This window comes from Phycodurus eques, chromosome 10, assembly GCF_024500275.1.
Source record: "Phycodurus eques isolate BA_2022a chromosome 10, UOR_Pequ_1.1, whole genome shotgun sequence".
In the NCBI taxonomy this organism is placed as follows: Eukaryota; Metazoa; Chordata; class Actinopteri; order Syngnathiformes; family Syngnathidae; genus Phycodurus; species Phycodurus eques.
The window spans coordinates 13,188,110-13,215,386 of record NC_084534.1 but is presented as its reverse complement, the minus strand read 5'-3'; the positions used below and the strand labels follow the sequence as shown (position 1 = coordinate 13,215,386).

Below are 27,277 nucleotides of genomic sequence, written 5' to 3'. Positions count from 1 at the left end.
ATAAATCAAGCTTCAGGAGAGGTTTACGTTGGAGAAGGAGGAAAAGAAGCCCTCAAGTAGTAATTACACTTGTGACCATTATTCTTGTCTGACCAGCCAACCTCTCCCCAAGGAAATAAGTCTGGTACCTTGTATTTACTGTATGGTTGAGGGAAACCTGGTACTTAAGTGCAGTTGCTCCAAGAATCCATATTAGCCTTGTGTCACAGACCCAAAACCACAAATGGAGAGCTCGGAATGTGCTGCATTGTGGGCACAGTGAAATGTAGTCCAATCAGACCGGGTGACAAGTGTGTAATAGAGAGAATGAATGATACATGGTGGAATAAAACAGCGAGACAATTGTGTTTAGGAGCTATAATTAGCCTCTTAAAACATTTGCGCATGCACAAGCAGCTAATGCATCTTTCTGAGGTGTGTGTTTATCTGTGGTTGTGTGAAATGTTACTTTATAAAAGGGACACCATTAGAGCCACTTCATTTATCACACTATGCAAGAGAGGAAGAAGCCGTGAGGTGTCATGACAGCTTTATCAGTCCACTATAAGACCTCCATTAGCACACCTTACTAGAGGAGGACAACAGATATATGTGAGGGTGTTCTGTGGACATGAGCAGTATACAAAATAATACATTAAAAGCCACTTAAAAAGTGCTTTCACACACTAATGAAGGTGTTGACTTCAACAGCGAATAAGCTTTACTTATTAACATAAAAATTGTGTCACATAGACTCAACTTGGCCACTTGGTGGGGTGGATATAAAATAAATGCAATTTCCGTATTTTAATTGGTGGCCACAAAATGATTTATTGACATGTTTTCACATAATGTGAACAAACAAATACACCAAGGGAAAAAAGTGAAAACATCACCTCTTTGGCATAGGCAATAGCGGATAAATTAATTCACATTTTTCATAAGTCACAGTACACATACCTTCAACTTTGATTATAGCAGCAGACCTTTTCCACTGAGTGCTGCATGAAGAAAAAATGAAGAATGTGGGGGCAGCTTGGCCACTGAACAGACACTCATCCGGCACTTATTAAGTTCAGGGTTTGAGCCTATGCCAGCTGACTTTGAACAAGAGGCACGGTATGCCCGAGACTGGTCGTCAGCCAATTGCAGGGCACGTATAGACAAAAAAAAATATCAACGCTGACATTCACACCGAGAGACAATTTTGAGTCTTCAGTGAATTCATCATACATGTAGCTGTTTTTGAAATGCGAAAGGAAATTGAGTCCAATTTCCTGGAGAAATTCCTCGTATGCACGGGGAAAACATGTAAACTCTACACAGATTCAAACCTAGAATCTTTGAGTGACAAGCCACATGAATCACCATACTGTTTTGATGGCCAATCCATTTGCGATGTTTACATTTTTCTTTTTTGGTTATTGTACATGATTTTTAGTTAACATATTCTCGCTCTGTTATCTCAGAATGTGCCATCAGGGTCGTGTTGTGTTGTTCGCAAACGTTTGGTTCAAAAGAACAAATCTTTTGAGTGAACGTATTGAACTGGATCAGTTCATGAAATGATTCAGTCTTTGAATTTGACTGCCGCCGTGAGCGAGTCGACTGGGAGCGAAAACGGGAGTGCTGCAGCGTTCTGTCATTCACTTCTTAATCTTCGGCAAATGACCAATGAGCATCCAGCATTAGGCAACACCGCGCAGGCAGTAAAGGGACGAACTGAATGTACTACTGAATTGAATGTAATAAAGTGAACAATGTTCTGTCACCCACGAGTGATTCGTTCATTGAACTTCTTGGTTCGCGATACGCTAGGCAGTGACGTACTAGAACGTATGCAGTGAACTGTTCTGCCATGAGTGACTCATGCGGGAGTTCACTGCGAACTAGTTAGTGATTCGTTCGTGCAAGGAAGGACATACTACGCACTGAACATACGCATGAGCGATGTTAGCCATTCAAACTGACGTCCTCGCGGGGATAGCTTTCACTGGCATCTGTCAGCCAAGCACATGAAAACAAGCACACATATTTAAAATAAATGTACATTAATAATAAATGTATATATGTACACATACATATCATCCCCTCTGTGTCTTTAATGTGATTATTAAATATTTTTGTTAAATAGTAATAATACGTAAAAGAGCACTTATATACTTCTCAATACACTCAAAGATGCTTTATACTAATCAGATGACAATAACAGTAAGGTGGGTGAGCAGGAAGCCCGGGTGCTGGTGAGAATGACGCTGTCCACCGCGGTTGAATGCAGACTCGGCGGCCGGCAGGAGCCTGTGTGGATGTAAGGGGATACGGAAGGATATGTGCGAAAGCTGAGCTCGCCGCACAGATGTTCACTAGTCACAACCGAAGCCGGGTGTTCGAGAGCTTGCTGAGAGAGAGATAGGTAAGTGATAATTGAGCGTAATTTCTGTTTTTTTAATCTCCCCGCATTTCCTAGTTTTCAATACGTGATAACAGCAATGCATAGTCATTTGAACATACATTTGGCACAAGGCCAGATGGATGCTTGTTATCCAACCTCAGTTTTTACCCTGATGTGCCAATCACTCTGGAACAAGGTCACTCTCATTAGAGCACATGACCCATTTCCATTGCTCCAGACTCCATATTGAAATATTTTTCCACCATTAGCTTTAATGTCTCAATGCTGGATTAAATTTTCCTTGTAGTGTACTATAAATACATTGAATTAAAGTATATAGTCACAGTAGATTTCTATTGTTTCTTTAATTCGTTGTAAGCAAACATTGATGGGTTTGCTGATCATCATCGTCAGTGACCCTCCCTAAACTGTCAAGTTATTGTGGTGGAGGGGTTCACCCATGGTAAATAGTTCCTATCTGAGGGACCAGCTAAAGTATGGCTCTATGACCTACTATGATGATGACAATATATGGACCTCAGTTTCCCTCGCTAGGATGTGGGTCAGCAGGGTCCCCGTCTCGATCCAGGCTTGGAGGTGGGGCTTGATAGCGGCCAAGCCTGCAAACATGGGGCCCGGACAGGTGCAGCCCGAAGAGATTACATGGGTCCCCCGTTTTCATGGGCTCACAGCTGTGGGAGAGGCCAAGGGGGTTGGGTGCAAAGTGAGCTGGGTGGCCGACGAAGGCGGGGACTTTGGTTGTCTCATACCTGGCTACAGAAGCTGGCTTGAGGGGATGTGGAATATCAGTGAAGGAGTCCGAGCTGGTGTGCAAGGTGGAGAAGTTCTGACAAGATACAGTCAGGCTCCCCTCAACACACAGCTTGGGCTCTGGTACTAGTCCTCTTGAGAGGACTCTCTCCCACTCTGGAGTTGCCCCTGGTGACAAGCAAGTGTAGGCATACTTATTGTCCCCTGGCTCTGTGGCAGTATGTCGGGGTTCAACCAGGTTGGGAGGATAGCCTTCGGGTGGGGGGACAGGTCTTGACTGTTTGTGCCTACGCAGCAAACAGCAATTCAGAGTATCCACCATTTTTGAAGTCCTTGGAGGGGGTGCTGGAGAGCGTTGTCGTCAATGCTCACGTAGGCAATGACTGTGAGATTTGGAAAAGTGTGATTGGGAGGAAAGTCCCAACGGCTAGAACGGGAGTGATGTTCTGTTATTGGACTTCTGCTTGTCACGGGTTGTGCCTTGGACTTTCTGACTGACCACTTTCTTCTACGGTACCAAAAGACGTACTCTGCTTTCAAAACCATCTTAAAGCATGACAATGGACCATCTCAAAATAAATTCAAGCATAATTCTTGACAAATATGATGTAATGAATGATGAAAAATATTAATGGGCCTAGGTTTCCCTTCCCCGGACACCAATGTATGTGTCTGGCAATTCCTCCCTGCACTTGACCGCATACATCAGATTGCTTTTCTGTGTGTGTGATGTCCGGTCTTTGAGGTGTACCAGCCTTTGTCTCAGTGTGTTACTAGGTTTGAAGTGTACCAGAATGTTGTGTTGGTTGAAAATCCTTCTGAGCTTCTCAGACAGACCTGATACAGTACATATGGAATTACAATATTGTTCCCTCTGTCCCTCTTTTCTTTCTCATCCACCTTGTTCCGGTCCCTTCTGGAATTGGAAGCACTTTTCACGAATGACCAGCTGGGGTAATCACAGGTTTGGGCGGCCTCCTTCATGTGTCTGTGCTCTCTCTCTTTGGCCTGGGTACTGGTTGGAACGTTATCGGCTCTGTGTTGTAGGGTATGGATAATGCCCAGTTTGTGCTCCAGAGGGTGGTGTGAGTCAAAAAGGTAAGTATTGGTTAGTGTGTGTGTGGGGGGGGGGGTGTTCTGTAAACCCCAACATGGAGGCCCCTGTCATCTCCAATTTGGACATCACAGTCCCAAAAATCTATTGTCTTTGACATCCTCACGCGTGAACTTGATGTTATTGTCCACTGAGTTAATGTGCTTGCTGAAGGCTTGCACTTGTACTTGTGGCAAACATTGCTAATTGGACACAGACACACACTCCCAGGGAAATACATTTCAGAATGATTATCTGTGATTATTTGCGGTAAATTAGCCGGAGTAACACACAGCACAATAGCCACAAGGCCAAACACTTGTCTGTAAAACTATACCTTCGACTGTTATACACCAAAGCCGCCAACAACTTTAAATCCATAGTTCATTGAACAACAAAATGTCACTTTTTTTCTGAGCAGCGAAAAGTACACAAGAGCAGTATTGTGAGGAAAACATGCCAACTAGACCACATTCAGCAGGCATTCTCTCTTCTAGTCATCTGCGCTGTGGTGCATTTGCACATCTTGGATAGATAATGATGAATCAAAAAAATATACTGTAGATCAGTTCAAGGCATGCTTAGAAATAGTTTCAGCATAAGAGACTCCACTCGTCCATTATCACAAAGCTGCAGATTTGGACAGAGAAGGTGAATGAGTCGCTATTCGGCAAAATGTTCACCTCTGTTGCTACTTAACTACGAAGAGCAGCTCAGTATATTGGAGCTTCAGTTCCTGTTTCAGATGTCTGACTTCAAGCAGCTAGTATACTGAATCATCTGTCTGAGCATGTTGCTGACATTGCAGCTCCCCCATAGCCTCAGAAATGAGGAAAAGTGCTTTAGCTAGGCCATTAAAATATATAACTCGTGGGATGAGGGGAGTGTGTGAGTTGTGTGCGTGCGTGCGTGCGTGGGTGTGTGCGCACGTGTGTGTGTGTGCGTGTGTAGGCAATAATTCCCATTATATTTGCAAAATTGACGTATAGTATCATGTGGTATAAATTACATTTTTATTTTTATTATATAATTGTGACATCTATTTTTTTGCAAGCCACTTCAATAGATACACTTACACACGTTATCCACTCCAATGATATAAAATAAAAGAGACTCTCACTTGACACTCTCAGAGAAGTTTTCATTCAAAGACCCTGTAACAAGATTCAGAGATTATTGCTGGAAATGTGTAAAGACTGAGAACATGTACAATGTAGAACTGTTTTAATAGAATTGTTTTAAAATAGCGTTGGTGCACACTTGGGCTTTCACGCATGAGTTGGCCCTCCCCCGCTAAAAATGTACTGAGCGTCTTCATTTCATCAGTGGCTGTCAGGCACAATTGCGAGTAACTTAATTATAATAACTTGGCAAATTTCTACCACTGCCGCATGCAGTTATCCAACTAGCTATGTCAACAACCCGAAAAATGCTTCTTTCCTGGATATCACAATTTACAGAACAGCTCGCGGTCACGATTCAAACTCCCAAATCATATATATTTTGTGATAATCAGGCTACTATAATATGCTGAAACACGTTTTAACATATTTTGTATAGAGTGTAAAATATAAATCTCCAACAATGGCTAATAAAACTGTGTATAAAGATGTTTTCAGACTCAGAGTTATTTCAAATACAATATGTCTTGTATTGCACTGTGATAGCTTGAGCAAGTCTACAAAATGAAAGGGCAAGTAAAGTTAGTGAGGAATTGTAAACCATTCACTGTTTCAAGTTGTTATCAAATGTTATCATTTCATACATATTAGTGCCAAGCTCAAAAGAAAAACACTATGACGAGAATTAGGTCACAGAATTATGTGAATAAAGTTGTAATATTACATTTTGTATAAAAGAACTGGGTACCTGTGTTCAGATGAGGAAAATGAAACAATGAAATAGTCAATGTTATTTACATTAACACCATCATCAGCATGAACAGTTTAACGTGAATGTTCACATTTCAAGTATGTCTTTTCCCTATAAAAAAAACCTACATGGATTGAAATGACCTTAACCAATTTTCCGGGTCTATTCAACTGTCAACCATGAGTAGGTTACCACTTGAATCGCTTTGACCAATAAGTTCTATTGTTCATCACACTTAACAAATGCAGTTGCCTACAATGTGTCCTACAGGAAAAATATGAGGACACAGTATAATTTATTAATCTGATCAGTTTCAGGACATCTTCATGTCGAGTGAATAATTAAAAGGACATTTGAGTGAAGTTGAGAGGGCACTGTCTGCAAGATTTCATCTGAGATGGAAGATCTGAACTAAACTGATACATTACAATGCAATAGAAAAAACTATAATGGCAACCTTCTCTCCCAGGGTGACTTCTCAGTTACTCAGGATGTCAAACATTTCACCAGTATTTCAGAATCTTGCAATTCAACACCCATGCAACTACAGAAATAAATCAGAATATTATTCAAATACATTGTTATAAAAAGTGGCACGGTGGATGACTGATTAGCACATCCGCCTCACAGTTCTGAGGACCTGGGTTCAAATCCGGTCTCGCCTGTGTGGAGTTTGCATGTTCTCTCTGTGTTTGCGTGGGTTTTCTCTGGGTACTCCGGTTTCCTCCCACATCCCAAAAACGCGCATGGTAGGTTGATTGACGAATAACTTGTCCGTACGTATGATTGTGAGTGTGAATGGTTGTTTGTTTATATGTGCCCTGCAATTGGCTGGCAACCAGTTCACGGTGTACCCCGCCTCCTGCCTGCAGTTCGCTGGGACAGGCTCCAGCATACCCGCGACCCTAGTGAGGATAAGCGGTGTAGAAAATGGATGGATGGATGGTTAAAAATAGCTTCTTTTTGCATAGACTCTAAATGCAAGCAATGATGCAGTGCTGGTTCAAATTTCCAATTCATTACACTAATGATAGCCTTCAAATGAAACATGTTGACTGTGACTGTTTGGGACATGAACATAAGCACTTTATTAATGCAGCATGTGTGCTCCTTCCTCAGGCATTCACTGCACACATATTTAATTGAGATTGGAGGTTCAATTTTACACCTGGCGAGCGCCTCAAAACAAACAGCCTGCATGCAAAATAAGTGCTCTCTGTTAAAATAAAGGCAATTCCTTGGTGGTTATATTGCTGCATGCCCGCTGTTATTTTCAATTCTTCATCTTTCCTCTGGCTGAAGCCTCTAATTCTCTATTAATTGTATGTCTGGTAAAACAGAGACAATATAAATGTCTTCAATGATAACGTTTCCTCACCTCTAAGTGTCAGTCAGCAATGAAAAAATCCAATGGACGTCAAGCACGTATTTCTATGAATTCCCCATCCCTCCTCACACAAACTCAACAGCAACACCTGCATACTGCATCAAGTCACACATAGAGATTTCAGTCAATGCAAGCACAATGCTCAAAAAATATAAATGGGACAACACTATAAACATTTTTAGGAACACTGAAACCTCCAAAATCAAACACAGTCATTTCCATGACACTAGTTGACTTACAACAAATGTTAAAACAAAATTTCCAAAAGGAATAATGTGAAGTAAATTAATTAAATTAAGGTTGGTGAATCTAAAGTTGCTAGATAAGATTCATCATTAGTTTTTGGGGCCGATCGTCTTTGTCAGCATCAGGGATGGGGGGCTGGGTCTGGGTCTTGTTATTTTAGTATTTTTTTATTGGGGTCGGGGGCGGGGGGGCATAGGTGTGGGGCTGGTTAGAGCTGCCGCCTCCTTCCGTGGTCTTCTGGTTGGGTGGGTTTGTCCTACAGGAGTCTATCAACAAACCTACAGTGTAAATATTGCGCACAAGGCAAGGCAAGGACCAGGTTTCATCATAATTGTGCTGTTCCTGGACAATGGAGCAGTCCTGCTGCTCCATTGTCCAGCCGGTGGGTGGGGTTCCCCATATCCTCCTCCTGGGTGTCAGCTGGGTTGCCTCAGTGGGCATGGGTGGCGTCCTCTCGGCTGGGTTCTCATAGGATGGACCCATTTGGCCCGCATGTGCTTTGCCTGCACAGCAACTCAAAAGACACCTCAAATGACCAATGTGCATATGTGGCAGTGTTGATCCACTTGCATGTCTCTGTAGCCTGACAGTAAAAGGGCAAGCAGGCACCGAACATTCACTAACTTTTCCATTTGCTGAATGTTTTTTTTCCTACACATTGTAATCCGACATAACAATCACATGCAGTGTTCGAGGATACAAAGAAGAAAAAGTCAAGCGAGTCAATGGAATCCTGCTCTGGCCACGTGTTTTCCCAGAGGGAACCATCTCAGCTTCATGTACTGCAGTGGAAGTGATCTGGCTGTGTTAATAGTCTGAGCCATGGAGAAAACCAATGAATACAATTTATCCCTGGGACATTTTAAATACAGCAACCCATCCTTGGCCAGCAGTTGGAGGACATTAACTCCATTAACTCGTCATGTCAATGCACAAATAGTCTATAGGCTAAGTGAAACCTTGGGCTGCCTGAGTAATCAATCAATAGGGTCAGCATGGGCAGAAGGATGCGTGGAAACAATGAAAAGCAAGTTTAACACCAATCCCTCTTCTTTTCACCAGGCTGGCCAATTATCATGTGTGTGTGTGTGTGTGTGTGTGTGTGTGTGTGTGCGTGTGCGTAGTGTGGAAAATCTGTCTCGTGTAATATATTGTGGTGGTCGACGAGCATGACTAAGTTTACTAGTAATGGCTCAATAACTGTAGAAGCAGGTAGGGTGAAATGAACTCAATTATTAAACTAAATGTCTAAAAAATAAAAGAAGGTAAGGCAGTAAATCCTAATTTCTTTATGATGTGCTTTTTCAGGGTTTTTGCTTATCAGTGTGGAACAGCACATTTAGTTTCTAATTTACACATTCAAATTTTCATTTGTCTCAATATGTACGTTTACAGTATATGATGCTGTTGGGGGGTGGAATGCAGCAAGCTGCTTCATATTCATTTAGTTGAAAAAATTTAGTTGAAAAAAAGGCCAGTAATCCTCATCATCAACAGTGTTGAATTATATTGAAATGTAGCTTTATCTTCTGGTTTCATTTAGTACTCAGGCAGGCGGGAGAGATATAGTGTGCATGATTGCGATTGAGATACGACACACATAAACAGAATAAATAAATAAATAGAATACTGCAGAAGCAATTTATCTAAAATGACTGTGTTTACTTTGTGCTTCAGTAGTCCGAGATGAAATCTGTAAATGATAAAGTTAACAAGCCAAAGACACACAACTCATATACTGTCTTCCTTATTAGTACTTTACACTATTATTCAGACTAACTGTTAATTGTCATTAGCTTTTTTCATCATTTCCACATTGTGCTTCTATCCTCTCTCTCTCTCTCTCTCTCTCTAACTCTCTCTCTCTCTCTCTCTCTCTCTCTCTCTCTCTCTCTCTCTCATTCCATCTAACCTGCAGGACTATTCTGCTTATGAAAAAAAGACAATGGCTGCTGCCAAAATGAAGACAGAGATTAACAGCACTACGATTCGCCATGAAAAGGCTAGAGTAGGAGCACACTGAAATCATGACGAAGATTCAAAAATACAATCAGTGTTCTCCTTTTTGTGTGTGCGCATGTCCTCGTACCGACTGAAAAGATTTTTGGGTGTGTGCTGTTCTTGTGTGTGTATTAAAAAAAAAAAACTCCTCATCAACCTACCAAGGCTTGGGAAAATGTCGTGACATTTCAGAGTAATAAGAAATCATCTTTCTTTGTTACCACAGGAACATGAAAACAAACTGCTGGGTTGGAGTGTCACACTTCAATTTCGCATCAATTCAATGATCAAAATACTAAGGGCTTATTTGCAGCAAAATCAAAAACTCATTAATCTACACCAAAGTTATTAAAGTAAATGAAAACTAGCAAAATAACTAAAATTAAAATGGAAAAAAACGTTTTCATGAACGAAATAAAATAAAAATGAGAATGATTTTTAAAAAACAACTAAAATGACATTTTACGTTTGCAAAACTAACTAAAAGTAACTATAATACTGAAAATATCCTTCATTTTCGTCTTGGTCAATTCATTTCATACATGAGCTTTCGGCGTTAAAATTAAATGTATTTATTTCGAATAAATACGGTAAATACAGAATGGATACCGAAGGAAGGAACAGTCCTTTGGGAGTTGTAGTTCTCTTACTGTGTGTCGCCTAGAAGTGACGCCATCGGGCAGTCCCGTCGTATTGACGGCCTCCCAGACTAAGCGCAAATTTCGCGTCCATTTTTACATCCAAGCTGTTTTCTGTTGCTACTTGTTGCTAACAGAAATGGCTAAGACTGCTACTGACTTGCTAGTGCCTTCACGGAACCTGCACGGCGGTTATTTGTCTTTTGGGGAAAATTCAGAGAAACGGACATCTGTCACGAGTGTCAAAATGGCGCTGTTTCCTGCCACGAAAGGCAGATTTGAAAGTAGACAATGAGTTTGTCTCGCTGACACAGCCGGTGATTGAACTTCCGCAACAACAACCTTCAGCAACAGCAGGAAAACTTGAAAAGCTTTGTCACAATAATCATGGACTCAACAACAACAACAAACAGATTAGATGCGCTTTCACTGGAGATACAGCAGGTAAAAGCTAGATTACTTTCTATCTCTGTCTATCTAAAAGTCACAAATCTGAAAGTCCACTTGATAAATTTGCAATTTAATCAAATTGTTTAAATAGTGGAACAATGATCATCTCGTCTCGGTTTAGTCACACATTTACTCACTCGGTGTGAAGTCTGAACACAAAGATGATATACTTGCAAGAAGCCATACACAGTAAATGGCAATATGTGGACACACCACTTTATTCTATGGTCTGCTATCTAATGGAAGAATATTTAATTGTTCAGCTTGTCACTATGCATCGCTGGCATTGATATATGAATAAACATATATTTGTAATTAATAAATAATAATTGAATACTTTTCCACTGCACCCCTGATTACCTCTCAGGGCACACTATTGGGACACGGCACCCTGGTTTGGAATCAGTGCCAAATGCACCAGTAAAAAAAAAAACATGAATAAATATGCCTCTAAAGTCGCATAAAAAATGTGTACTTCAAACCACTGTCCTGCATGACATCACTCGAAAAGAGTGACTCCCGTGAGCATCGTGTGAAACCTCAGCATCTAAATGATTAATGCTAGATTGGAGATTGCTGGAAAACTTGCAGGAATTTGGAACTTCTGAGGTCTGACCTAAAATCGTTCCAGTCAAAAGGGGCTGACGACCTTGATAACTATGTCGTTTATCATTAAAAACACATTATGCTATAGTTGATTATGATGAAAAATATTAGATATGATGAAAATAAACCTAATCTTTTTTGGCACTCGTTTAAACTTTTATATTTGATCAAATTATGTCATGTATAGTACATATATGTAGCGGTACATCCTCACACCATTTTTCATATACATACATTAAGTAGCAAGCTAATATCTATAAAGCTAATATAACTACTAAATAAAGAGATACACATAAAATACAGATTATGCAGATATATTTACACTGTTCCCATGCTCTTAACCGGGTTGCTATAAAACAGGATAACGGTAGCGTGTTTTGATTTTTCTTTGACTTTTGTTGTCAAAAAAGAGAAAATATGATGTGATCGTAGAACCAGAAATGGGACTTGCTCCTACTGCAAAGTACGACCCCAATTCCAATGAAGTTGGCTGGATGGCCTGCATGTGGATCGGGGCTTTGGACTGGCGTGGCTGCTTTAGAGCACCTCGTTTTTGGTTGCGAATGCACGCACGTCACAGAGAGAAGACGGAAGAGCGAGTGGAAAAAGTAAAAATTCAGACTTGACAGCGGCGGCACGGTGGTGACTGGTTAGAGCGTCTGCCTCACAGTTCTGAGGACCGGGTTTCAATCCCCGGCCCCGTCTGTGAGGAGTTTGCATGTTCTCCCCGTGCCTGCGTGGGTTTTCTCCTGGGCACTCCGGTTTCCTCCAACATCCCCAAAACATGCATGGTAGGTTAATTGAAGACCTTAAATTGCCCGTAGGTGTGAATGTGAGTGCAAATGGTTGTTTGTTTATATGTGCCCTGCGATTGGCTGGCAACCAGTTCAGGGTGTACCCCGCCTCCTGCCCGATGATAGCTGGGATAGGCTCCAGCGACCCTTAAGCGGCTCAGATATTGGATGGGTGGATGGACTCGACAGCTAGTGTGTGGACAGGGGCTTCGCGCTGGTGTGGCCGCTTTAGAGCGCCTCATCGTCTCACCCTGGGAAACCCTGCGACGACCCGGTGGGATGTACTGTATGTATTTCAGCCACCGGAGGCTGTAAGCAGATATATTTTCATGGCTCAAACATTTTGTTTCCTATGGGAAAAATGGGTTCTAAATCAGAACAAGGAGGTTTACCAGCATCCTGAAATTTATTGTTTGACCTTAGAGCTTCCAGTATGCATTAAATCAATTCATTTTGCGGATCCAATCATCCACTCTATGATAACTTATGATACCTGACTAGTCATTTCAATCAAATGTGCCTTTTGGGGAGCACAAATTGCCATACAGAATTGAAATAGCACAGCTTTTCAACCCAATGAAGCAATATTTTTTATTCTTTCTAAAAATTATTCAAGGCGGCCACAAAAATAACATGTGGCAAGTACTCAAGTTATCACTTAGCTGCAGCTCGTCCTAAAATATACTATTTGGCACAAATGAAAACTAAATCCCTTTCAAAACAAGCCAAGCCATAAACGTTGACAAATCAGTGATTCCTGATATAAAAGTTGCAAAAATCATTCCCGTCCGCGCTGCCAAGTAAGCCCTCTTCGGTTGTCACCGTTTGTGTCTCCGTGCAGCGCAGCTTTGTAGATACACACACAATGTTGTTTTCTTTGCAACATGCGTTTTTGTCAAATTAGATACCGTATTCAATTCCAATTAGCTTTTAGATTTAACTTATCATGAATGCAACAACAGAGAGCAGGATATTCAATTAACACAATCATTCAACCACTATAAAAGCACAAGCTAAAGACTTTAAACCGTTATTTAGGTGATTTATTTTCCCCAAGTGTAGCCCTTAAATAAACATATATATATATATATATATATAGACAACATATTTTGATGATGTGGTCATGTCTTGTCTGGCCATTTTACTTTCATTCTCTGAACAATCTTGTTTTTGTTTTTTTTTACCCACTAACTTCTTTTGCCCAGACTATTTGAGGTGTCACACATTGAAGTATGGTTGCATTTATGCGCTCTATGCCAAGAGTGAAGGCTCTGAATTTAAGTGACATTGAGGTGGACTCCTAACCGTTATCAGGTGGCACTGCCATGAACTTTCCTTTTGGGTCAAATGTACAGTAGCCCAAACAGCACTTGGGCTTTGGAACCAGCAACTCGTTGTTGAAGAGATGCTTGTCTTATTCCTGGCTACTGTTGAGGTGCCCTTAAGCAAGTTATTGATCTCACCCCACTAGAGAGAGGTGCAGAACTGTTTGGGCTATTCATTCTCTCTGACATCTCTCCTTGCATGCCTGCATGTGTGTGTGCTGGTTATCTGTGTGGTGTGCAAGACAAATATACAGCAGAATGTGATTATAATTATAATTAGCATTACTCTTATAAGTACACACTGCATTCAGTGTATCCAGCATGTTCGACCCAGACTGAATAAATTCTCTTTTGTTGTATCTCTGTATAGAGTTAGAGTATGTTTTCTGATAAATTGGTTAAATTATCTGAATAAGATCACTCACCCAAGAGGTTTTTCCAGTCGACTGGCTGGTGATCCAACAATCTCCCCGAGAGTACAGAACATCTGACCCAAAAAGTCCTGAGAATGCAGCAAAGGAAAGGAGGGAGGAAATGAAGCAGGCTGGCATTGTGGAGTTCAGCAGCAACAACAACAACAAAGAACTGTTTAAAAGTGAGGTCAGACCAGCAGGAATATTCCTGCTGTCTTCTTTCAACTGTGGACACGCCTGCAAAAGTTAAATTTCAGATCAAATCAAATCAATCTTTTTTAGCGCATTAAATTCAAGCCAGTTCAATACTTGGGCAGTGTATTTGTATTCTGGGCCATATGGATGAAGCTTGTTTTTGAGTGTTTTGATTATTTCAACAGCAGATTTGCTGTCTTGGCATCTTTTGTTAGGTACAAACTGGAGGTGTGTCGCACAGTAAGCATACTGCAGTGAGCTGTGGACTATAACAGATAACACAACAGATGAGATTGAACACATAGTGCTAATGACAAGGAAGATGATTCATGACCACGTAGCTAGCGGTACATACTCTACAGTACTGTGCGCACATTACAGTTGTCTTTTCCACAATGCTGTAATGACCATATAAAAGCGCATCCCTTTCACGTTGCGTTTAAAAGATATATTTTTCCCAATGTTGCTGGTCTGTAAAAACAATACAGACGCCGAATGTCGAGGCAAACTCTGGATTTTCTGCATTACAAGGTAGTACCAGTCATAGCCATCACAAAGGTGCAACAATGCGTGTGTAGAAGGGTGTTTCTCAATGTTGCGATCAGGTGTGAAGTTTAACATCTGACACTCACTTTTTCTGCCTAGGAAATTAATATTTAGTATTTAATATGCCCCACCAATAAGATGGCACTGATGTCATCACATACACATCTAATTATCTGATTGCACGATGCTGTGCAGACAAATGCCGGATCTACTGTTACGGCTCTTATTCGATACCAATTTTAAATTAAAGTTTACAGTACTTGGCAGAAGGCAGAGCTCCACCAAGAACAAAAACTGTCAGTGTTCAATTTGTGGGGGTTTTGACCATCTGTTCACGAGTTAGCATGCTACTTCCTGCTTCATGGAGGATCATCAACATACTAGCAGTACCATATGTGACTCTGGGGATTGTGGACAGGTTTGTTAATGATATATTGACTCAAACACTGGAAAAAAAAACCATTGCATCCATCTTTTTATTCAGTTCCTCACTCAACAAAATTCTGCCAAGAGGAACGCTATAAAAAGGCCATTAAAAATTAAACTAGTGGTGGCTTGTGAATTTTGCCCAGTCCTGTCCATCTCAACACTTTGTTTTGTTTTGTTTTGTTTATCGGAAAAAGGAGAAAAGGTATTGAACAATCCAGACCAAGGAGTTCCTTATGGTGCTTTGGGAAAGAGCAACAGCATCAGGCTTCTTTGGTGTGTTGTGATGCAGTGAAAAGTCTTGCCAACCCAAGTGTGAGCAAACACAAACTGTGTCATGACTGAATCTAGTTCTTTTATCATGCAGCCATCGTGGAACCCTTCAAGACCACGAGCGTGTTGAAAGGTTGCACAGATAGGCTGGAGTGCCGTTCAGACACTGCCCTTCCTCTTGAGCCAATGAGAGACAGCAGCCATGCAGTGACAGATGTGAAAGCGATGCTAGCACCTACGTTGAGTTCTGCAGGCTTCCAGAAAGGTTGGCCAGCAGCAGCAACAACAACAACAACAGTGACAACAACAATAACAACAAAATAGGCCCATCATATACCATATAACATGACACTTTACCAGAATGAAGTGCTCCGAAAGATGCTCAAGGTGATGACGTAAGAATGGAAAGACAACATGCTGAGCCATAATATTCCAAAAAGTCAACGCTAATGATGGGAAAAAATGCAAACCCTGTTAATCCAAATACATCCAATAATCATCAGCTGATGATTTCAAAAGAAACAAATATTCTCAATGCTTTGAGTCACCATAGTTTCCAGTTTTGTAAAAAAAAAAAACAAATTTGAAAAAAAATAGCCAACACAGTAATTAATCATTAATCACGAGCTTGAGAGTTTTGGGTAAAGGAGAAACAAATGGTGAAAAGCATTGCCTAATAGAAACTTTCACTGTGACGTCACATCACTCTCATATGGTTTCTTCCTGGACTGATTTCACCTTTTCCACCTGAAATTGACATATTCACTATTGTAGAAAGTGAAAACTGCGAGTCCTTTTATGAGATTTTAATATTCTGCAACCATAAAGAAAACTTTTGAGTGTTTGCGATGAAGTATTGTGTGAAGTATTCACTGAGTTCCGTGATAAGAGATTAGCTAGTCTTGGCTCATTTGGTTAAATATTTCAGACACAAAAGTAAACCAGTTTTTCATGGTACTTGGATCTGAATATTCAGATTAGCATCTGATTCTTTAAGTAAACCATTAATGGGGCAAAAAAAGCCCTAGGTAGGCCTGGTTGGAAAACCGTTCGGATGGCTCACCACTCAGACGGTGTGTTTTCCTACTCCACGTATGACATTAGCAAGTACACCTATCGGAAGTAATAAAAATAAAGTGGTCTGAAGTCACTGTGAACGGGGTCTATTGAAGCCCTTCTACTGTACATGGTTGAATGGGAAGTTGTTGAAATGTCCTTCTGACTCACTATGAACAGAAAAATGAATTCCATTCAAAATGGTATATGCTCATCCAACTGTTCACAAGATGAAGACAAGAAAACGAACATTTTGCATTCGGATATTTTAACAGACCAAGCACTAGAAAGGGTTTGCTTTATTCCATCAAGTAGCAGCAGGCAATAGACAGCTTCTAATTGGAAACACCACAGATAAAGAGGCTTCTTAGCTCAAAGTCACATTTTAACCAACATGCACTAGTTTATTCATGCATCAGGTTAACAATTAACAGTTTTAGTTTAGCCAAATTTAGCCAAAACTGGTCTGCACTTATCTGTGGTGTCAAGTAGAACGTAAATATAATATAGTACAATGTGCACTCACATGTTTGGACAAGTCTGGACTTTTGGAGTCAACATCATACCTGAAATGAAACCCAAAGGCAAAATGGCCATTTCTACATTACACAATTGTAATAATTAACTCCACAAGAATGTTTTGCTTTTCCTTTGGCTTTATTGTGACATTCTTTGGTTACGCCACCACAGAAGGGGACCAGTGATGGTAGAGAGATGGGGAAAATTACGATGACAATGCATCAGTCGCTCTCTGCTTCATTGTGTGCTTTGCATGTTCATGACTGTGATGGGTTAAAGGCAGAAGACAAATTCCATTCACATGCAAGTAAAGTTGTGAATTAATGCCAATAAAGATGATTCTTCCTTCTGTTTTTCTTAGCAGAAATGTGACATCCCTATGCATATTTGTCACATATTTGTTTATTTTTGTAGGAAAAGTAGGAATATTAAGATTTCACTTTAAAAACAATTTTTTGAACAGTTAATAATGATTTTATGATACCGACAGACTGTTTGACCATGGTTTATTTCTAATTCCTCTAGGGAGAATTGCTTTTAAATGGTAACAAATCAGTGGCTGACCAATGTCTAACCAATGACCAACTAATATATCAAATTTATATTGAATGTACTGTACCTTGATCACACATTGAATCATTGTTGTGTCGATTTACTGTCATGGGTAAAAATTAGATACGGGAAATGCAAATCGGGCAGCACGGTCGCCGACTGGTTAGCACATCTGCCTCAGTGATTGAAGACTCTTAATTGCCTGTAGGTATGAATGTGGGTGTGAATGGTTATTTGTTTTTATGTGCTCTGCGATTGGCTGGCGACAACAATGGCGGTGTACTCCGCCTCTCGCCCGAAGATCGCTGGGATAGGCTCCAGCACGCCCACGACCCTAGTGAGGATAAGTGGTACAGAAAATGGATCGATGGATGGAAATGCAGATCAAATTAGATAGCATTCAGAATAAAAACAGAAATACACTATTGGAAAATATTAATGCAAAACACGGCCTCAGCCACTTTCCAGGTGTTATGATCAGTGGGCAATGTGATTTGGGTTCAGTCAGACCCTTTTTCTTCATCCATAATCATGAGTGGTGTGCTGATCTAATTTGCATATACCGGTGAGTAAAAAGCAATGGAAGCGAGTGAAATGGTGCATATGTGATTTACTAATTATTATGTTCACCTACACATTAATCAACCACAATTGGGCAGCATGCATGTTTTCATCACGTTTACAGCCTCTGGCCACCATGGATGAATTCAAGCATTTTATTGGATGATGCACACTACAGCCTCCCAAGAGCGATGAGGCCAAAAATACAACTTGTTTCAGAAAGGGATTGACAGGAAAAATTATCAGTGAGGCACAGAAAGAGGAAGACTGGATGCTGAATGAAGCCAGTCTCTCCCTCTGACTTCAGGATCGCCGTATAAAAAATGGAGAAAGCAATCTGTCAATGTAGACTTCCAAGGAAAACAGACTCACAAGTCAAACCGAAGGCTCTGCTTTTCTTCAAAAAAGTAGTCCAAGATGTACTTCCGAACAAAATCGGGGTTCAGGGTATTGTCTATCACTTCAGTCCTGCCAAACTGCAAATAGAGAAAGACAGGAGCAAATAATTATTATTTTATTTTATTTATGATAGTCATTGTCATTGATGGTGTAGTAGTACATTCGCCAGACTTTGGTGTGGGCTCAACCCGTGTCCTTAGAGTCTAAAGTCCACAGACTGAGCTATTTCCGCCGGAGCACTCGAAACCTTAACATGGTTTCAACTGGGATCTTCCCCCTCGTCAAAAGCATACACCTTGGTTGTCAGAGACCTGATTAAGAGTGTTGCTGTCACATGTTGAAAAGGAAACCAGGGGTATGTTTCTGGGTTTCTTGATCCTAAACCTCTCCCACATTAATTACAGCGGGATAAGTCTCTCTTGAACCCCCGAGAGGGAAAGCGGAAAGATAAAGGGGCATACACGCTACTTGCAAAGAGAATTAAGGGGGAAAAAGTGGCTGAAGAAATACGTCCAGGGGTGGGGAAGAGGAGGTGTAAAATAAAAAATAAAAAGTAGTGAAGAGAGTGACAGGGGAGAGTAGGAGAAAAATTGTTATTGAGCCTTCCTAATTAGTGAGAATCTCCTGTCAATGTGTCAAACATGATGAAAAGGCTAGAGAAAAGACACACAGCATATGAGGCATTGAAACACCCAGTCAACCAAATTCATTTATATTACCAGACGTTATCAAGGACATAAATACAGGTATGTTTTAAATTATCCTGCATTAGAATTGTGACTGTATTTTTAAACTGTTCAAGGTGTGGCAGAGTTTTCTTGCCATGGTTGGAATGATTTGTTTGATTTGCACATTTTGAAGGTCTCGGTTATCAAAAACAAAAGTGCTATAGAACTCATTATCCAACTTAGTTCTTGTGTCCACTCTTCTTGCATATTAAGGCTTAAGTGACAAGATTCCAATTTCTTTGATCCATTTTGCTCAGTTCAGATATCAATCAGAGTCAAGAAGGGGGTAATTGATGATATCAGACATCCTCTGATGATTTGAAACCAGAATATTTGATGTGGATAGAAATCAGATTGTAATCAATTATCTCCCAGTGAGACTGCAGCAACAGGAAGACATTTACCCTGTCAATGTGAGCCTGACACCTGTGCAATACTCTGATGTTCAGTATATGCATGCATCTATCCAAGCCACATACCCACAGGCACACATAGAGCACAAGTGGTGCTCAAGCACCTGCCCTTCTGCCCTGGATGGAAAGAGTACCCTTTTTGCTCCAACCGTCATTATTACCATTCATTAATATTTAAAAAAAAAAAAGTACTATTAAAGTCAGTGATTCATTTGTCTGTTTTTAATGACTGTGTGAATACTCATCTAACTTAAATTGGACCATCCAATTAAAATATGAGGTGAAATGTCACAGAAGAGACGACAAGACGTTGTACAAAAACAAAATCATCAACTCCTGCAAATTTAATTATAGCTTCTTACGTAGCTATGATTAAGAAAAAAAGATTCACCCAAATATTTTTTTTAACATCCATTTGAAAGCAATATTTGTTTTTATGACAAACCGAGGAGGAATCATCTACTCATCTACTTCGGCGAGTAGACGACGCACCATCACCGAGCTATCCAGACACTGCGAAAGTCCCAGAGGTGTTGATGAGACACAGAGCACATGCTTGTGATGAGGCAGGTGATGGCGAAGATGAGCTCCATAATGTGATTTCCCTGCTGAGTGGTAGAGACAATGCCAAGCTCCAGAGTTCATTAGATACTGCTGGGCTGCTGGGCCTGGCTAATGAGAATCTGGCGGGAAGTCTCTGACTGACACCCTGGCCATGTCCACACACACACACACACACACACATATCTGTTTTCCTAACTTTATGGCACAGGTGTCAAACTCAAGGCCCGGGGGCCAGATCCGGCCCGCCAAGTCACTTTACGTGGCCCGCGAAAGCAAATATGTGTGTCAACTTTCATGATTATTGCTAAAATCTGTTCCTAATTTTTTTATAATATTCATATGTAATAAATAATAATGAACTATTGTAAGCATGTTTTACCTCCAAACACATTTTACAGTGACTTGAACAATAGTTGAACAAACCATTATCCTTGACTTTAAAACTATCCATCCATCCATTTTCTGAGCCACTTTTCCTCACTAGGGAGGGTCGCGGGCGTGCTGGAGCCTATCCCAGTCCTCATCGGGCAGGAGGCGGAGTACACCCTGAACTGGTTGCCAGCCAATCACAGGGCGCATACAAACAAACAACCATTCACACTCACATTCACACCTACGAGCAACTTAGAGTTGTCAATCAACCTACCACGCATGTTTTTGGGATTTGGGAGGTGAGGAGAAGTGGCTCAGAAAATGGATGGATGGATGTATATATATATATATATATATATATATATATATATATATATATATATATATATATATATATGCCCATAGGGTTTTCATCCACATCACATTGAATTTCCTCTCTTGCGATGCACCTTGGAAAGATTTGTGCATGTTTTATCCAAACCCCCGACAGGCAAAGCCCTTTCATCTTCATGCTGTAAAGAATTCCTTAATTTGATTGAGGGAAGGGGATTTTGCAGGCAGGAACTGCATTGTCACACAGGGCTTTGCTGCAAATCTTTTCTTCACAAGATGGGAGTGGTGGAACCCAAATGATGACATCAGAAGTCATCAACAGTATCCTCTCTCCAGTTGAAATCAGCCTGTGCAGCAGTGAATTGAGGAAGGTGATGTGGCGTTCTGTATTGTAGGGACCAATGTTACGGATGTGGCAGAGGACCGCATGTTTGGAGGTGGCAGCACTTGCAGTTCTTGGGATGGGAATGGTTATCATTTTGTATGAAAAAAATGTGTCTATGATTGGCAGTTGTCTTAAAAGCTTTTGAAAAAGGCATCTTTGTATTAAAGCTGCGTTAACTATTTTGAAAAAAAGGTCTAGGAAGTGTGTGAAAACAATGGAAACGTTCACATATTTGGGGAAGACTTCTGCTGTGCTCTGAATACGATGATGAAGATCACGTGTGTCTGAGTTTCATTTATTGAGCCAAAGCAAACGAGAGCAACTGTAATAGCAGTGTTATTGTGCATTTAAATGTTGCTATTGCAATGACAGATGCTGTCACAAGTGAGTAAAGTAACATTTGGCGCAATAATTATGCTGTGAGTAGATGATGGGAATAAAAGCCATAAAACTCACAGTCGGTCTCCCAAGAGCATTGGCGTTTATGATTAGAGCACGTTCTAATTTTAATGATATGTACTGATAGAACGTATACAGTTCTGTATATGCATTTAACAAAGACAAGGCAAACAGTCCTTCAGCAGCATCTGAATGTCAGCCCACACAGCAATCTGTTCTCAGCAAGTAAACACACAAGCCGGCGGATAAGGGTCATCTGATGGTATAAATACATATGATATGCATTTTTTTAGCTATAGCTTCGCAGTTTTTACAAAAAACATTTTTTTAAGTACAGGACATGTCAACTGTTAAATATAACAAAACGTGATTCAAAAACAAGTATTTTTTTTCAGGACCACAGTATCAATACAGAGACAGCTTGTTGTCAGCCGCTCACGTCATCTGACTTTTGTCTGTAGTCTCTTCTTCTTGTGTTATTTAATGAACACTTGCTATGACACCAATTTGTTTTACATGTGATTGCTGCTCCTTTGTAGTGATCCTCTCTCAATATCGAAGCGCTCACAAAAGTGTTACATTTTAGTATGAAATGTGCCAAACAGATTGTTTCATTAATTGACTGATTTCAACAAATCTCTTCTTTGCCAGTTCGTGCCCCTGCCTGAGCGCATGCCGTCATTGTGTCCCTGGGCAAGCGAGACACTTAACCCACTTTGCACGTGAATCAATGTGGTTGGATGTTTGGTGGTGGACGTAGGCGCAGAATGGCAGCCACGCTTCCGTCAGACTACCCCAGGGCAGCTGTGGCTACACGAGTAGTTTACAGTTACCACCACTAGGCTGTGACTGTGGAATGAATGAATAGTGTGTGCAATTGTAAAGTACTTTGAGCTTCTTGAAAAAGCACGACATAAGTGTAACGCATTAATATGACTATTGTAATATTCACATTATTTTATTTCTTGTAGTTTGTTTGATGCTCCTGTTAAAGTTAAAAGTGGAGTTGAGTATATAGAACTATTTTATTTATATATGCACATAGAGAGAGAGAGCGAGAGAGAGAGAGAGAGAGAGAAATGGAAAGTCTAGGTCTATGTTGACGGCTCAGGTGTCTTCATGCATTATTTGTGGCTTAAGAGGAAAATCATTTTTTTGCAGTTTAAAAAGTTAAAGTAGATAAATCCACTTACCTCTCTCCACTGTTTGGTTTCCACACCTTGTGTATAGAGGACACACACTTTGAAGCAGAACAGAGAGGGAGATAAAAGATTGTGAAGGATGAAAGACACAGAGAAAGGAAAAAGTCAGTCATCAAACACAAGTAGCTTGACTCAAAATGATAAATCAGTGTGTGTGTGTGTGTGTGTGTGTGTGTGTGTGTGTGTGTGTGTGTGTGTGTGTGTGTGTGTGCGTGCTTTTGTTTTGGGATGTTATCTCCAATACAGTCAGTGAACTAAGTCAGGGAGAAACAAAGATTTCCCAAATTACAGAATGAAAACTGGGTTAAAAAGAAAATACTGACCAGTAAAGAAGAACATAGAATTAGTAAAGAAGGAAATGAAATAATTAATTCACTGACAGTTAAATTCAAACACTCACATGGATCTGACTTGGAGAATGTGTCTTTATCCAGAAGATTTCTGTAAATTAAAAAGACAAATCAATGTTACTTAATTACAAAGCAAGATTGATATCAGAATGACATCATGGTAATTTTTCTTCCACATAACTATAGATTGAAGTAACAGTTTTCCTTTAAATTTTGTTTTATTTCATTCTGAGACACAAAAACATGCCGCAATACAACTTTATGACACAGTACTGTATTTGGATTCGATACACGCAACGTTGTCAAGTTTATTTATAATCCCAATTGTCACAAAAGAAGGCAGATTTGCTATATAAGATGGTCTGAGATGCCTAAATACAGTGGTCTTCGAGGAAAAAAAACATTTAGTCGCTCTCGGGCAGAAATCCTAGATGTCCAAAAATACTAAATTTAAAGGTCCCGTATTTTGCCAAACCAACTTTTTCTAGAATTTGGGATATAATATTGTCTCGATGAGTTTTAACTTTTAAAGGCTTTTTCTCAGGTAGTGGGGTCAGCGTGAGCCCAAACTTTGAAGTGCACGGCCGGCGGTGGCGACGTGTATGTACCATTTTAATCAATGACAGAGAAATAAATTATCTTTTTTTTTTCGCAATTTAAATGAGCAAGATTGTTGCGCAACAGTATATGATACAAATATACAGTATAATACCAAGCAGAGCGATGTGGTGTTTGATAAGATGAAATTTTTTTTTTATTTCCTGAAAAGTAGTGATTTAGGAGATATGAGGACTCTGCCTGATAAATCAGCGCTATAAGTTTTTTCTATTTCTTTGAGTTTGGGATTTCTCACCAAAATGATGTCTATATCATTTTGAGTGACATAAGTTTGTGTACAATATAACAAAACTTTTCATTAACTAAAAGCCCAGCCTTAAAGAGGTATATTTTAAAAATAAAAGTAATTATTTCTGAATAATTTTTAAGACACTTTACATTACATAACGATACGTAATTGAATTGGGGTTTTCTGAGCCACAATGATCAAATGATTGTTGTTTTCTGAATTTACTTATTTCAATGTCCCATAAGCTTGACATTTTGATGAGAGACTGAAGAACAAGACTTACCCCTGTCTACAATAACTGTAGTTATCATCAAGCTACCAATTTCTTGTATTTGCATAATTTTGTATTAAGCACACACTCATTCACAGTGTGCAAATTCAAATGTTAGCATGCTCCCTGAAAATTGTAGGGTTTGCTATGAAGGACAATCGCAGCTTGATTGACAGCATCACTATCTCTGCCCTCCAAACACTCAACAACAACAGTGGACCTGTGCAGTTCAGAGCCTTATCTGCTGGCCTAAACATTAACAAAAGCCCTGACCTGCAATCATAATTTGCATGAAATCGTTTTAATTTATTTCCAACGGTCAGCAACGGCCCATGTTGTTCAGTGCCTCCATTATCGAGGAAGCCGACAATTGCTCCCACTGTTGGCAGTGATTCCAAAACCAAATGGTGGATACCAGCGGTATGCGATGCCATCAAGCTGAAGAAGGAGTCCTATTGGGCCTTTTTGATCTGTGGGAGTCCAGAGGCAGCTAGTGGTACCACAGACCAGACACAATGCAGCTTTTGTTTTCAGTGAGGCAAGAACTTGGGCGTGGGAGGAGTTCGGCGATACCATACAGAATGACTTCCAGACGGCTTCAAGAAAATTCTGGTCTATCATCCGGCGTCTCGGGACGGGTGAACAGTGCGCCATCAACACTGTGTACAGTGGGGAAGGGGCGCTGCTGACCTTGACTCGGGATGTTGTGAGTCAGTAGGGAGAATACTTTGAAGACCTCATTTCCACTGACACCCTTTCCTACATGGAAGCAGGTTCTGAAGCCTGAGTTGGGCTCTCCTATCTCTGGGGTTGAGGTTATCAAGGTGCTTAAGAAGCTCCTCATTAGCAGGGGTGGGTGAGATCCGGCTAGAGTTTCTAAAGCCTCTGGATGTTCTGAGGCTATTATGATTTGACTCACCTTTGCAAAATTGCGTTGACATCAGGGACAGTGCCTCTGGATTGGCAGCTCAATGTAGTGGTCCCCCTTTTTAAGAAGGGGGACCTGAGGATGTGTTCTACGTACAGCTGTGCTCACACACCTCAGCCTCCCTGGTTATGTGTATTCAAGGGTCGGAGGGTCCTTCAGAAAGTGTAGGAGCAGTGTGGTTTTCGTCATGGCCGTGGAACAGTGAATAAGCTCTACACCCTCAGCAGGGAATTGTTTTGTGGAATTGGAGAAAGCATTCACCCTTCTCTCTCGGGAAGTCCTGTGGCGGGGTGCTCTGAAAGTATGCGGCACTGGAGGTTTTGATACGAGCTGTTTGGTCCCTGTACGGGAGGTAGGGTTTAACTCCACCAAGGCTACCCTTTGTGATTGATTTTGCTCATAACCTTTTTGGACAGCATTTCAGTGTTCAGTTTCACACCATCTGCAGTGATGCAGACTCAGTATAAGTCTGTTGTGGTGAAGAAGGAGCTGAGCCGAAAGCCAAAGCTTTCGATTCACTGGTCAATTTACATTCCCGCCCTCAGCTACGGTGACGGGTTGTTGGTCGTGAGCGAAATAACAAGATCACAAGCTGCCAAAATGAGTTTCCTCCACATGTTGTCCGGGCTCTAGCTTCGAGATAGGGTAAGAAGCTATGTCATCCAGGAGGGGCTCAGAGTACAGCTGTTGCTCCTCCGCATCGAGAGGAGCCTGATGAGGTAGCTGGGCCTTATGTTTATGCCCCCTGGACGCCTCCCCCGGGAAAGCATTCCGTGCACGCCCCACCGGGAGGAGTTCCCAATGACAACCCAGGACACGTTGTAGTCTCCCAAGAAGATCTGGATGAAGTGGGCGGGGAGAGGAAAGTCTGGGCTACCCAGCTTAGGCTGCTGCCCTTGAAACCCGACCCCAGATAAGTGGAGAAAATGGATGGATGGATGGATCTTTGGATGCGTGCATGATTACTCTTTAAGCTGTGTTGATATAATCTTGTGCTTCATTTATTCTACTTATCTGTAACTCAACACCACACTGAGTTTCTTGCACATCAAATGCATGTCATTCAATGTTTTATTTCAAGCTTGCATTTATACTCATGGTAATGCAAAATATGAACAGAAAAGCTGCACGAATCAGTGTATGTCTAATCTAATGAAACTGGAAGGAAATAGGTAGTGACAGTTCACGACTCAAACAAAACATTGTGTCTGGGGGGGATACAGTATGTTCCCTCTTGTCTGCTTGAGGCAAAGGTGCTTCATGACTATGGTTTGGCCTTTAACCTTGAATGTGTTATAATAATAAATTCCTCTTATTCTAACATTTCAATTGAAGTCCTGTGTATTAAAAAACTCAGTAAATGTAATATGTCACGTTACCAGAAATGTGTACAGTAAATGGAGTCCGGTGACATAAATGCCTGTAATTGATTATTGCTGTTTAATATCACTTGAAAAATAATAAAAGACAGATCATTATCATAGGCACATTTCTGTAAATTATATTAAGTATATAACTAAAGAGGGCAGCACGGTGGGCGACTGGTTAGAACGTCTGCCTCATAGTTCTGAGTTCAATCACAGCCCCCGCCTGTGTGGAGTTTGCATGTTCTCCCGTGCCTGCGTGGGTTTTCTCCGGGCACTCCGGTTTCCTCCCACATCCCCAAAACATGCATGGTAGGTTAATTGACAACTCTAATTTGCCCCTAGGTGTGAATGTGAGTGCAAATGGTTGTTTGTTTATATGTGCCCTGCGATTGGCTAGCAACCAGTTCAGGGTGTACCCCGCCTCCTGCCCGATGATAGCTGGGATAGGCTCCAGCACGCCCGCGACCCTAGTGAGGAGAAGCGGCTCAGAAAATGGATGGATGGATGGATGGATGGATTGATATAACTAAAGAGATTCATCAACTTCAATCATTTTTTTAACAGGATTCTGAGTCAATGCCCTCTCTTTGATTTTATGAATAACTTATCACGAAGAAAAAGGTT

General features: G+C 40.8%; 1 protein-coding gene across 2 annotated transcripts in view; it reads right to left on the bottom strand.

Moving 5' to 3' along the window:
- The window catches only part of cpne5b (copine Vb), a 102,719-nt gene that overhangs the window by 57,675 nt on the left and 17,767 nt on the right, over window positions 1-27,277 (bottom strand). Inside the window, exons 2-6 of one of the 2 annotated variants that reach the window (XM_061687324.1) lie at window positions 23,291-23,331; window positions 22,882-22,928; window positions 18,468-18,571; window positions 16,990-17,029; window positions 13,976-14,056 (exon numbers count right to left, since the gene is read on the bottom strand). In XM_061687324.1, the coding sequence (XP_061543308.1) occupies window positions 13,976-14,056; window positions 16,990-17,029; window positions 18,468-18,571; window positions 22,882-22,928; window positions 23,291-23,331 (313 nt within the window). Of the gene's footprint in view, window positions 1-13,975; window positions 14,057-16,989; window positions 17,030-18,467; window positions 18,572-22,881; window positions 22,929-23,290; window positions 23,332-27,277 lie in introns of those variants that run through there. The other variant, XM_061687322.1, reaches the window with a different exon arrangement.